Source organism: Harpia harpyja, chromosome 2 (genome assembly GCF_026419915.1).
Source record: "Harpia harpyja isolate bHarHar1 chromosome 2, bHarHar1 primary haplotype, whole genome shotgun sequence".
In the NCBI taxonomy this organism is placed as follows: domain Eukaryota; kingdom Metazoa; phylum Chordata; class Aves; order Accipitriformes; family Accipitridae; genus Harpia; species Harpia harpyja.
The window spans coordinates 33,862,641-33,876,655 of record NC_068941.1 but is presented as its reverse complement, the minus strand read 5'-3'; the positions used below and the strand labels follow the sequence as shown (position 1 = coordinate 33,876,655).

The window sequence follows — 14,015 nt, the reverse complement described above, 5'->3', positions numbered from 1 at the left end:
AATCTAGCAGTGTCATTATCAAAGATGAGTGTTACCAAGTACTTCTTGCTCACTTCTAAACACACAGAAACTATCTTTTAGAAGATTGCAAGATTCATGAACTGAGGTACCTGTTTAAGAGTAGCTACCAGCCCCCAATCTTTGATTTGTTTCCTTTGCCTTCCTGATGTGCTTAGAGCATTACAGAGTTCTTGAGGTTTCCTTTCACAAGATACTTGCTTTTTTTTTTTCTCCATACTATATCTTTTAATTGTTGTCATAGAAAAGATGTTCTTTTGCCTTATGTATACAAGTTCTTGATTCTTGCTTGGTCACACTAGTCTGCAAAGATGCTCTCGTCTCGGTTTGGTTCTCATAAGATTCAGCAGGTCTTTTCAAAGAAGGCTTCAGATGGCGTGTTTCATGAGATATGCCATTTTGGGCAACCACATACCAGTAACTAGAGAATAGTTTTGCTTGTCAGAAGAACCCTTTCAGGTTATGGATGACTGCATAAATTCTCTTACTGTTTCTCATTGCTAAACTAATAATACATTTTATTTCTACCTTTGAGTCAGTTTCCAAGTAGCAGTAGTTGAAGCATGGCTTAATTTTGTCAGGATATGATAGTTTCTATTACGTTCATTTTCAAGGGAACAAAATTCATCTCAACTTACATTATATTCCAAGTGCAGTAACTTCAAAGAAATATTCAGTGAGAGATGAAAATAATGAAGGGGAAAAAACTCTAGTTGAAAAATTAAGCATTGTTACTGTGTACTCAATATTAGGTAGAGTTGTATTAAAGGTAGACTTCAGCTTTTGTAGTTTCAGGTTAAAATGATACTGTTTTGAAGGCAGAGTTTTGGGTGGGCTTTAATTTTCAAGTAAGCTGCATTCAAGCATCTACACCTTAGTAAAATTTCTGAAGGCAAAAACATTGTGTAACAGGAAAAAGCTAAAGGCATATGGAGTAGATTTTAGATAGGGAACTTCGTAACAATTCCTAGGGGGAACTTTGACTCTACATTTAAAGTCAGGCAAGCATTTCAAAATAGTGATATTTCCCCTTTTAATACAATTTTGGGGAAGTAAGATGTAGGTCTTGCATTCCAGTGTAATATCAAAGTTAACTCTCAATCTAGAAGGCAGATCAATGGCAGAAAAAAAATACAAGCATATAATTCAAAACAAACCCACATTTGGTTTCCCACAGGTAACTTGATAGCACTAGCTCCTTTCTTCAAACCAATAAACATTGCACCAATCTGCAGCATGAAATACCTTGCTTGTACGAGTCTTTCAACAGTATGACTCTTCCCTCTGTATATAGATAGAAAAGACAAATTAAATATGGCAGCCATATTAAATTAAAGTTTTGTGACATGTATGTTGCAGAGCCTTTCTTCCATCAAGTGTGGTGTTAGATATATTTCACTCCCTTTTCTTATACAAATAAAGCTTTCTTTCCCATATATAAAAATCAATATAGTTAAAAAGAAATGCTGTCAAGCCTTCAATAAAAATCTTAAAACCCTGTTCTCATTCACACTTAGCTAAGATCAAAGCTGCAGACTTAAGTGCGGATATACCGTATGGAAATAGAATTACTTCATCTTCTTTTATGATTTTAATGCAACTTCATCACTTTTATCTTTAGAATTTGAGTACTCAAGCCTTGTACTGTCCATTTGCACAGGGATGAACTTTATACCTTATGTATATTTTTATTAAGATTATTATATAATGTCAGCTCTTTAAGAATATTTCTACCGAAGGACTTACTCCTCCATGCCCAGCATGCAGGGAACTCTTCAACTGTGCCTGAATGGTTGAGTCCAGCAGTTCTTTCCTGCTCTGCAATATAGGAATGCCTTTTGGGTGCTTCCAGTCTGCACAGGGATGAGGCACAGTTGTGTACCATTCCTCACCAGTGCTCTCCTTCTACATGGAGAGGAAACTTTAGGCTCTTGGCCAAGTGAGTGCTGTGGAGGACACCAGCAGACCCCTATTCTGCACAATCATGACACCAAGATTCTGTGAATCTATAAAAAAATGTTTTTACTATTCAATTTAAACATGCTTTTTTATCCCTCCCTGCAATTCCACTTAGCTATGTCCTTACCCAAGTCCATTGTAATAGAAGTAAACGCAGCTGAGCATGAACTTAAAATGAGACCTTTTAACTTAAAGACTGAATGTGAATCTTCTGTGCATATCCAAGGTAATCTCAAGTGAGATTATTTTATTCTTCCCATACACTGTATCAAGGAACTCCTACCCTGTATACAGTTTTGGGTTCCTCAAAAAGTGTTTTGAAAAGGCAGGAGAGTTCACAAAAGTGCAGAAAGAATAGTAAGGCTCCTGCAAAGCCTTTCTTGTAGTGGGAAGAGTAATAATCCCTGCTTACAAAGTATAGTGAAGGAAAGGCTAAGAGTCATTTCATGAGAGTCTGAAGACCTTAGGGTACAGATTTCTGAGAGCAGAAAATAGATAAAATTATATTCTGTGGCTGGAAGTTGAAACTAAGGAAATTCAAACAAAGTGTAAAGAATGAATTCTTAAATCTTCTTCATGGATTAAGCATCCTCTTTAAATCTGTACTTTTAAAGGACCACTACAGTGCTTTTAGAAAATGGGGACTGAAAATAGAAGGTGCTTGGTAATTCCATTTCCTGTGATATGAAACGGTGTGGTCAGACTGAAAGAGCTTCTGGCCTTACAGCTCTGTTAATACAATTTTTTCTTTTGAAACTGTGCAGCAAGCTTCATAGCTTTCTGTTTCTACTTTTTTTTGTGTGAGAGTAATGGAAAAAACAAATAAGATTCTGAAAACAAATAACATTGCAGCATTGCAACAAGTAGGTTTCTTATCCTAGTGTCATAAAACACAAAACTTTGCCCTGAGTTAAATGAGAAATAAATTACTATTTATTTTTACAATTAAACTTCAGCATTTCAGCAGAAACAGGCATTTTTCAGAAGGCTTTTACCATAGAAAATGTAGCAGTCACCTTTCCAAATACATTTTGACAAATATTACTCTGCTGTATGGTCAGGGTCAGTCATCTTGAAATATCATCACCCACTACCATATTGAGCATGGCCCTATATGATTTCCTATGACAGAAAACTTTTTGAAAGGATGAGTATTCACAAGTGTTTAAAAGATGGCAGCTGTCCTCCAAGCAGTTTATAGACATACAATGAACTCAAGAGACTAAGCTATAGTGTCCCTATTCTACAAGTTTCAGTCAGCTTTCACATGGGTAAACTTTGTTTGAAATACCTCCTGAATAAAGAATGAATGAACAGAATTTAGAAATAATTTCTTCTAAAAAGAAAGGAAGTCCAGTAATTAAAGCAGTAATCCTGGACTGGAGATCTAGGTTCAGTTTCTTCTTTTGTGCAAGGGCTTACGTGGGATCCTTGAGAAGTTTTTTATTCTCCTTAGCTACATCTGTACTATGCTTCTAACAGTGCATCCCACTATCCAGATCTATTGTTTGCCCAAGAAACATTTTAACTCTGTGTATGCCCACCATTTCCATATCTCTTGATATTCACAAAGCAGCAGCTTAGACACTCACCTGCAAAGAAGCTCTGGTGCACTGCAGACAAGTGTCAGTCAGGTTGCCTGAACCATCAGGAACCTGGGAGACACAGTGAAGTTCAGTGGAGGTAAAGTGCAGCAGGTGTATCTGTTCCTGAGTCTCTTATTGTTGCTGCACAAGGCTGTGATTGTGAACTACTCCAGGGGTATTAAGCTACCCTGACATTTTAAAGGATATTGTATTGGTCAGCAAATCATGGGTTTTTATGGTTTCACAGAATCACAAAATGTTTGAGGTTGGAAGGGACATCTGAAGGCCATCTTGTACGACCGCCCTGCTCAAGCTGGGCCACCTAGAGCCAGGACCATGTCCAGGCACCTTTTGAGTAGCTCCAAGGAGGGAGATTCCACAACTGCCCTGAGCAACTTGTGCCAGTGCTCACAGTAAAAAAAGCATTTCCTGATGCTCGGAGGGAGCCTCCTGTGTTTCAGATTGTGCCTGTTGCCTCTGTTTCATAGTGTCACCCTAGTAACACTGTAGAAGAGTGTTAGTCTTCTTACTAGCATCATGTTTTACATCTTAAAAAATCTTAAAGGGAAAGCAGAACTAACAAAATGTAGTTCTAGATTTATTTTTATCAGGTTCATAAGTAATTTTGTTAGAATAAGGACAGTAAAGAAAGATCACTAACGACTATCCTAATACCATGCTGCCAAAATATCCTGAACATACCAATCCTTTTTCTAATGAAGTCAGATCATGTCTAGTGTTCAAATATATATTCTTTACTTCTGCCATTAAAAGCTAACTGTTGCATTTTTAGTAGTATCACCTATTTGTCAAGAATCTAGGAGTGAGCAGAATGTGTGAATGCGCTCTGCTTTCTACACTGCAATTTCAGTATTTATTCTGAAATACTAGTTGAAGCTATTCTAAACATAAAATATTCTGAGCTATTTTTCCAGCATTTCTGTGGATGATCTTTCTGCCTTGGTCTAGAAATAAGCAGGTGGTTGTCATGTCAAGGTGATGACCTGTCCTGTTTCTTCAGCACCTCAAATTCTTAAGTGGGGGGAAACTAACAATGTGTCTTCTGATATTTATAATGGATTCAAAATGCATTTGAAATTTTTTTTTTTATGTTTTCTTCTCTCTAGAAAATACCAAGGATATTCTTGTGATATATGAACAAGAAGCAGAAGAGTGGGCTCTGTATTTAAAATCTCTTTTTGGACACATAGTGAACGAAGGAGGAATCTTACTCTACAATCTGGAGACTTCATCTTTCAAGCACCAGGAGCTACTCTCTTTACCCTGTTATAAATGTAAACTCCTGATACTATCGTGTGGACTTCTTAACTGCCTGAATCAAAAGAGAAGTTATTTTCTGGAGCAAGTTCTAAAACCTCCGGATGATGTGGTCATCCTACTTTGTGGGGTGGAGAATTCGGATATTCTTTATGAGATACTGACCTTAGATAGAGGCAGCGAAGAGATTTCTGCTGATCAGGAACCTGAGGAATATCTCTCTGTTATTACTGGAATTATTCAACCAGGTAATCTAAAAATGAAAACTTTGTATGATTATTAAAATAGTTTTCTTAGCTGTATTAATACCATTTGGAAGAGAAAAAAAGTGATAACTCAGATTTTCTGAAGAAATTATCTCTCTTTAGCTTGGTCCAACAGTTTTAGTTTGATGATGCATTTGTCATTGAAGTGTGATAAAACTGTTGTACTCTTAGTCTGGCTTCATTTTCTCAGGGAAGCAGCTTTGGAATGTCTAAAAGCTGCCACTGGCACCTGTGAACCTACCATCACTACTTCATGGTAAGATTGAAGAGCTGACATACACTTGTTTCTCTGTTTCCTGAGTTTACAAATCTCAGAAGCTGTACAAAACTATGGGTTTATGTTTAATCTCTTTCAAAATGCCTTAATGTGACAATGTATATATCTCTTTAGATAAATCTGAGTGAAAAATAATTACTGAGTAGGACCCGGTTTTGTGGATGGCATCACTTCCTGTGTGACACACAAAAGCTGTAAGAGCAGAAGTTCCCTTCCCATTTTACCAACCCAAGTAATAAGTCTGTACTGGAAGAACTAAAACTATCCGGTTTGTATGTGTTTGCACATCCATGGAAACTACAAAGAAGCATTAATGTAAAAATTAGCACTTCTGGAATGTAAGAAAAACCCCTCTCCTGAGGGTGGGAGGTACTGAAATGGCAAAGTCTGTACGCATGCTTTAGTTTAACCCAAAGTTTTACTTTGCCAGACTGCACAAATGAAACCAAGAAATAGCTTTAGAAAGACAGATGCATGGGCCACTTTGGAAAAGCGATGTAAGTTGTGCACAGGTTTCAGGTAGATGGCTGTGTGTTTTCCTTTGAAAGCATATTTACTACTGCTTCTTTGTAGTCTCTAGGTCTCTTACCTCCTCTCAGTTCTTGCTATTTTGTCATGATTTTGTCTACTAAGCAGAACCTTGTGTTTCTGTCTTTGTTACCTGTGAGGTGCCATTTTACTGGCATGGGAGCTTGTGCTTGAGAAAGACATCCTGCAGTTCAGGAGTTTTACTCAGAAGTCAACCTGGTTTGGGATGCAGATGAACAACCAAGAGGATTCTTTTGAACTCAGGGGTAGAGAGACCCCAGCTGAGTCAGAACGGCCTAGCTGGATGTCCCTGCTGCCTTGTGCTTGAGCAGATAAGCTTAAGCATACTATAAGGCTTTCAAACCTGTCCAGAATGTGTCTACATACAGTCTGGCGATACAGATCAGTGCTTTCAAAACTAAGTTTTAGACTCCTCCTTCCCAGCCATCTCCTGTTCTAACATTTCTTGCTGTTCAGTATTAATTAACCTTTTCCTCAGTATATCTCTTCTGAGCATCTCTCAGACTTTAAGTTTTGGAGCTAATTACAGTTGTCTGGTCTGGTTTCAGGAGGTAATGTTTGCAATTTCTGACTGTGTCTGATATGTAGCTTTATATTGAAGTTCCTTGGCAGCTTTTTAGTGGAATGAAAGCAGTGGGTCTCTACAATGTGTGTGTATATAGGAAGGAACTGGGCCCAGAGATAGTTGACTTGTGCAGGAAATTGCGAACTTTTCTGCAAAGATAAACAGTTTCTGAGAAGATAGATGATGGTTCTTTGCTTAGGTCTGTGCTTTCACAAAAATATTTATCGCATCTGCCCTTGGGATTTTACTCACATTGTAATGTCAAGTGACTAATAGGTGCTCAAATGATCTTTTCTTTGGCAGTAGTCAATATCAGCAACTTCAGAGAAGAGTACAAAGCTGAATTAATGAATAGCTGTTGAAGGCCTCAGTCTCAGTGTGTCCGTCTTTACCAGGGATGCATAGACTATGGCTGGGATCAGACAAGTTCAATTGACTGAACTAGATCCAGGACTGGGAGTAGTGTTGCTGCCTGGTACTTCGGTGTGTAAACCCTCCTCTGTACACATGGCTGAGAACTGCTCTCGCCCTGTTTTTTCTGTACTGGTGTGCCCTGGCCATCAGGCAGGCCAGCTCAGATCAGTGCTTGCTAGAAGACCTCTGCACTGCTCTTTGTTGCACAGTGAAAGTATTCCAAGTGCAAGATTTGCTGTCACCTGGGTGTTGATTTAAGCTCCGAGGAATGAAAATGTGCACGTCTTACCATTATTTACCTTTGCTTAAAGATAATGGTGACTGTTTGCAGTGTCTGTATTTATGATATTCTTTTGTAGAATCCTATTAAGCTTTTAGCTTTTGTGATATCTGTGGCAGGGGTTTTGACAGATTACGCATCTGGGAAAAAGATTTTTCCCTTGTTTTTAAAATGGCTTGCTAAGGTGTTACTAAGTATACTTGGATTATTTTTTCCTTTGGACCAATTTTTTTATGCCTTTCTTCAGGACTATGCACTCACAAGATTTCCCATCTCTCTTCATATGGATCATCATCTTCTGTTGCTTTTAATTGTTTTTAGTGCTTATCCTTTGTCCCTTATATTTCTGCTTTTGGAGATAGTGATGAAAACACTTTTGTGTATGTTCTTCATGCTTTTCCATTTCTTTTTTTCCCTAAACTGTTCATTGCTGTTAACTTGTTCCTCCATGCATTTGTACCTTCTTGTCTCCTCAGTATTAACAAGAGCTGTCACTTCACCGAAGTCTAAAAATTTAGTGATGTGCTTAATTACAATGATTACATGGCATCAGGCTGTTGTGCACCACCGCAACTAAATTCTGTTAGTCCCTTAGGACAGCGGGCCATCTCAATCCTAGGTCTAACTGATGCCTGGGCTCAGGAGCAGCTTGTGGGTAGTTAGAACATCTGAAGATGGGTGCTAAATCAGGTTGTTACCTCACAGTCCTGAAGAGCATTAATAACAGTCTAGCTTATGTGTTAGTAATCACCACCCTTCCACTACAGCTTTCTCCATACTCTGCAAAGTTCCTAGGCAAGGTAAGTTCTCAGCTGTCTCTTCTCCCCTAGATGCTATTCTCTTTGCACTGTCTCTACAGTCTGAGATGGAAAGAGTGCAAAACAAATCTAATTTTATATGTGTCGCCCCCCCCATTATTTCATTATTTCACCAAAACCTTTTGCCTACCAGGTGATGCCAGTTTCATCTTGTTGGAGCAGGTAGGGCTCTTTATCTGTTAAAACTTCCTTCTACCTCTAAAATAGTATATGTGCCAAAAATTCTAGGCAAAAACCAATACTAATTAAAATGCTCAGTAAAACTAAATAAAATGGAAGATGCAGGGGGTTTTGTACCCAGCAGAGAGCTTGTTTGTCCTGTAATGTGATTCAAACACAAAATCTGAAGGGTTTGTCATTCCTGTTTGAACATGTTCTTAGAGCAGTAAAGGGAGAACTGAGACATGGAAACTGGCCTTTCTAACATGTTTCCTGGATGGTGAGTGATTTTATTATATTCACCTTATGCATGAAGAGGAACGCAAATACGTTTATTGTTGTCAAAAGATTCCTTTAGCAGGACTTGTTCACAAAATACTTCAATGTTTGAAATTGCCACATTCAGATTTAGAGTTGGTTTTGAATTTTGTGTAAGGGCCTGTGGTCATAAAAAAGGATAAATCTCTGGGAAAGAGTAGAACACTCAGAAATTTTATTATTCTATGTTAACATCTAAGATGGCCCAGTGTGACTCTAGAATTCTGACTTTTCTTTAACAGCTTTCCCTAATATTGCTGAAAGTAGAATCAGGAGACACATTTTGTCTGCATCTCTCTTTTCCTTTCCCTTTTTCTTTCTACAACTTCTTGGTCTGCTGAACTATGTACCCCTTTTTATATTAAATTGACATACTTTCAGTGTATTAATTCAGTACCCTGGGGGGTTTTGGCCTAGACATAGCTGGGTTTTTTGTTTAGTCCTGAAACACTTCCACTTCAAATCCAGGCTAGCCATATGTTTAAGTAGGGGATTTGTAGATAGAGGGAGATATTTGCAGCTGGAGGTAGTTACTTAAATCTTTAAATGTCCTGAATTCCTCCTGTAGTTATTTGTGCCTCAGTATTGATGATGCAAAAAGACAACAGGTCTTATCTAATACAAATAATTTTCTGTGACACTGTTTCTAAAGTGTCCTGACACTTTTATGAGACTTTTTGGTGGGGCTTCCCAGTACAGCTCAGGAGTTGTAAGTATCCATTAGTCTGCTTGCTGTTTTATTAGGTTTCCTTGTTTACAGCTCAACAAAACAACTCTTGTCACTTCCACTTCCAGCCTTTTCTCTAAGCAGTGGTATCCTCTTTTTTTTGCCAAAATATGAAGAGAATCTACTTCTATAAAGTTTGATAATTGAGAACTACTCAACAAACCTACATGTATCCATTCATTATCTGCTATTGTAGTGAAAAGTGAGAAGAGGTGCATAAAGTAACATAATCCAACTAGAAAACTGTATTCACAGTCTTTGACAGCACAGGAAATATTTTCAGAATTAGTATGTAACTTTTACGTGAGACAGCAATATGCTATTAATTTCTAATTGTTGCCTGAAAAGTATTCCGTGTACTTGCACACAATTTTAATCACCAAAAAGAGTAACGTTAAGAAAACAACTTTTGCTGCTACTAGTAAGGTATAGATCAGGAGTAATGAGATACTAGCATTGGGTATTTGTCTCTAATAAGTAAATGTTGGACAAACAGGCTGGAAGCTTAAAATAGGGCTTAACAGATGCAAATCTTCAGCCTGCTTCAAATATGGGGCTAATTTCCATTCTGCAGGTCACAGAAAAGAGAAATAAATCACTATATTTTTACCATCAGCTTTTATGGTATCTGTCTCCTGTTTCATTTCTGGTACAGTGGCATAGATTTTCTTGGAATTATACCAGGAATTTGGGTATGATGTTGAACACTGAAGTAATACTTCATGTTTTGAATCCACTGCTTTGCATGTTCTCCTCTAAAATCCTCTTCAAGTTGGTACTCAAATATGAGTAACCAATGGCAATGTATTTTCTTAGGCTGTCAGCAAGACTTGTGCTGATGAGCTAAACCCCTTAATTTAAGTGGGAACTTTAACATTGTCCTCAATGGGCAAGTGTTTCATCTAGATTTTGATGCTGACTTGGAGTCTATGAAGAAATGAAGCTAAAGTGCTAGCAAGAACCAAAGTTGAAAAGGAAGCAAAATCACTAGAATTTTTGGTTTGTTTGCTTGTGAATACTGAACATGGTGTGTTTTTGTGTGTGTGTGAACTAAAGTCTTGGTTGTAAAGATTTCTCACATAGACACACAAGATTGAGTAAATAGAGGGAGGTTGGTACGTGGTTCTGGCTTTGTTCACTGCCAGGGAAGGTTGCAGTAGATGAGACCACACAGTTGTGCCTCCCTTTCCTCCTTCCCCAATGTATTTACATTCAGACAGCACATAACCACTGTTGGTGCTGTAAGGCAGTGAGGTCATCTGCTTATTGAGGAGCACCTCAAATGCCAATTAAACTTTTTTTTTTTTAAACAAAAATAATCTGTATGAATTTATCAAAAGCAGAAGAGCAGAAGGGGCATTTTGTTAGCTGAAGTGTGCTATGGTATAGTCCTCATTTCCATTTTGCCCTGGCAATGCGTCTTTGAACTGCTCTGCAGGGACTGCTGCTAAGATTACCAGATTAATAGATCTTCCTGAGATGTTGTGTTTCTCCATCTCCACACAGAATGATTGCTGGGATGCCAGTGCAGTGATGGGGATTTGTAACGGGGATGATTGTCAATAAAAAACTGTGGTTAGTGTCATGAACTTATTTCATCTGGCATGTGATCCTGGCTATTTCAAGCCAGAAGAGAAACTGAAGTGGAGCGTGGAGGTGGCAACCATAGATATGATGTTAAGACTGCCATCCCCTGCTGCTTAAACTGGTTGAGTTCTTTGTTCTTTCTTCTCTTATCTCTGCAAAATCCAGAGAAGACTTTATTCGTTATATAATCAGGTTTCTTAGCAGCTCATGTTTTGATCTGTCTAGCCAGTCATGGTGACCTGTACCATTGGATTCTGAAGTATGCATCATGTATGTGATGTTTTTTCCTCTTATTTTGACACTAATTGGATGAAAACTGCTTATACCTGGAAAAGTGAATGCACTGACACCTTAAAGTGAATGTTTTTTAACAGCATTTAGGACAAGCTCATAAAAAATGTGTTTATAATAAAATTCAAATGACTAAAACATGAGCATTACTGCAACAGCATGTACTAATTTAGATTAATGTACTGTGATTTTACTGTTGTTTGTTTAGGTTATAAATTTTTTATTTTTAAAATTAATTTATGGATTTATCATCATTAGTCTGCTCTTTCAAGGTTGCAAGTGGACACCATCCAAAGTTATGTCTTGTTTATGGCTCAACAGTCATCAGTCAGTATTTAGCTGTGGTTGTGAGGCTATTTCTAAAGTTTACAAATAATTTAAGTTTAAGATTTCCAGCAGGTGTTTTGCAGCTAGAACTGTAAAATGGCTGTGTGAATCTGTACTCTTACATGTCCTTCATACAATGTATTATTGACTCTCATCAGGTTTTGCACTGCGGTTACCAATCACAATTACTGAAAATTTATTATTGGAAGGCATCTAGAGAAGTCCTCTGGAAATGCATTCTTTGTATATTTTTTGGCACACAAGTGTTGTTATAACAAAATTGCTATTTGTAATTTCACTGTGATGTACTTCTGTTAAGTTAGTGTCAGCTTCTTGGAAATAGGATAAAATAAGGGTCATGTTGTTCTCCAGATTAAAAAAATTGTAACACCTATCCCTGAAAAAATGAAGTGTAGCACCTATTTAAGTTCATACTGGAAAAAAAAAATCAATACTAGGATAGCAAAAGAACAGATTTTCATATAGAATCAGATTTTGCTCTTGGTAGGGTCTCTCTGCACTTACTTGAATGGCTATGAGGACAGAACTTGGTCCAGAAAATGTTATTACAGTTAAAAAGTTAGGTGTTCAAAAGTCAAAAAGTTAAAGGTACATAGTAGCCTATTAAACTTTAGTTAGGAGCCTTGTTCATAGGCATAATTGCCTTTAATTACGTAAGTTCATTCTTCCTGCCCCCCCCCAAGAACCTGCCCTCATTAGTGCACAGCATAAATACTGCTCAGTTAATTAAAGGGTTTTTTATACTTTGGTTTGTGTTTGAGTTTGCAGTTGCATTATTTATGTATTGAATGCCATTCAAATCCTGGTGAGAAAACAGAATTATTAATTTCCTAACGTGCTTTCCTGAAGAACTCCTTTCTGTATTGAGTGCTGTCCAAACATTATTTTATTTTATCATCATTTTACATACTAGTATTTAGCAAGATCAGGGTGAAGCATTTCTTCCACTTCTGATACCGCTTTTTTAAGACATTACTTTTCATAACACTTACCAGTATACAGTATTTTTTACATCCGTATTCAAACTCCCTTTAATTTCAGATGCGTTTGTGACTGCTCAGATGTCTGCAGGTCAGCTGTAAGGTCTTTCACAGAAAGTGCAATACAAAACTAATGAGCACTTCTGAAAAGCATGTTTTAAAAGCCTCAGCTTTTTGCCTCAAAACTTCAGGATGGGAACCTGAAATTACCTAAATTCTCTAGAGCAGCAATCAGCTAATATCACTGTCCTTTCTCTCACTGGAATCCTCTCCTCATTCACTGGACTCTTGTTATTACAAGAATAACTGAATCAGAATATCGTAAACAACACCTTCTTTAAGTACAAAACTACAAGTCAATGCCAGATTAGGTCTAACTTGTGCACTGTCCACAGTACAGATCAATTTAAAAGAAATAGTCAACAATGTACTACAAAGGAGAAAGATTGCTTTTGAGTGTTTGTTTTTTTGCAACCTTAATAAAGTCATTGTAAAGCAATCACTTTCTTAGGCTTGTCTTCTCATCCTAGGCCTGGCGTCTTTACCCAGTGACTCTTGCTTTTCAGTCTTGTCCCTTGTAGCAATATTGGTTATTCATTTCTGGAGCACCCAGCAATATACATGGAATTCTGATCAGGGTCCCACAGATGCTATACAAGCTCCTGTTTGTGAGTTAGCTGAATCTCACGATACGGAGCTCTAGCAGGCCTTATATCTTTTACGTCAATATTACCTCAGATGTGGAAAAACAGGTGATAACTTGATCCAGCATAAAGAAAGAGTGGCATAGACAGATACTGCATAGACAGATACTGCATAATATGGCAGAAAGTCTCCTGGTAGTTATTAAGCCATCAAAATAATTTCAACAAATTGGAACTGATAGAGAGGTTTTTAAGATTTGACCAGTACTTTACATAATGTGGCCATTGCTTTTTTGACCCAGTACTGGGACCTCTGTAGCCAGATTTATTGTATTATCAAACACAGCCCTGCACAGTTTTCTTGTCTTCCAAACCCCAATGCCTGCATCCATCTTCCGTTTCTCACTTTCCTGCACATGATTCCATTCTCTTTCCTTTTGCCCAACTCCTCTCCCATTGTTTGCTATATTGACTTTCAGGGAAACTTCTCTTCTTCCTCAAGCCCATATTTCTTACCTGCTATAGTAAATTGAAAAGATCAGTCACAGGGATGTTTACTGAAAAGGGGTAAATACAATTCTATCTAAAGATCTCTATAGGCTTATTCTTCTCCCCTAGCCCTTGGATTTTTTTTTTTCTATCTGCAAAACTGTATCTTTAAAATAGCTTCATCCTACATCTAAAATAGCATACAGAATTGAATCTAAAAAAAGCAAGTGGAAATCAGTGTCATGGTATTTCCTTATTTCTGAGCTTTTAGGTTGCTTGTCTATTTTTTTCTTAACTCTGTTTTATTTTGCCATTTTTTTTTTCCCAGGTTGATTTCTGATGCTAAGACCTTCCTTAGAGCAAACTAAACATTCTGTGAAACAGTCAAGTAGGATAGCAATGATCGCTGTCATCAGAGTTGATGAGCAGTTAAAGACATTTCCAAGTAGATACAATTAAAGA

At 37.5% G+C, this 14,015-nt stretch overlaps 1 protein-coding gene across 1 annotated transcript in view; it reads left to right on the top strand.

Moving 5' to 3' along the window:
* BANK1 (B cell scaffold protein with ankyrin repeats 1) overlaps positions 1-14,015 on the top strand; it is a 162,316-nt gene that overhangs the window by 23,659 nt on the left and 124,642 nt on the right. Inside the window, exon 2 of the mRNA XM_052775516.1 lies at positions 4,691-5,089. Coding sequence (XP_052631476.1) covers positions 4,691-5,089 — 399 coding nt within the window. The remainder of the gene's footprint in view (positions 1-4,690; positions 5,090-14,015) is intronic.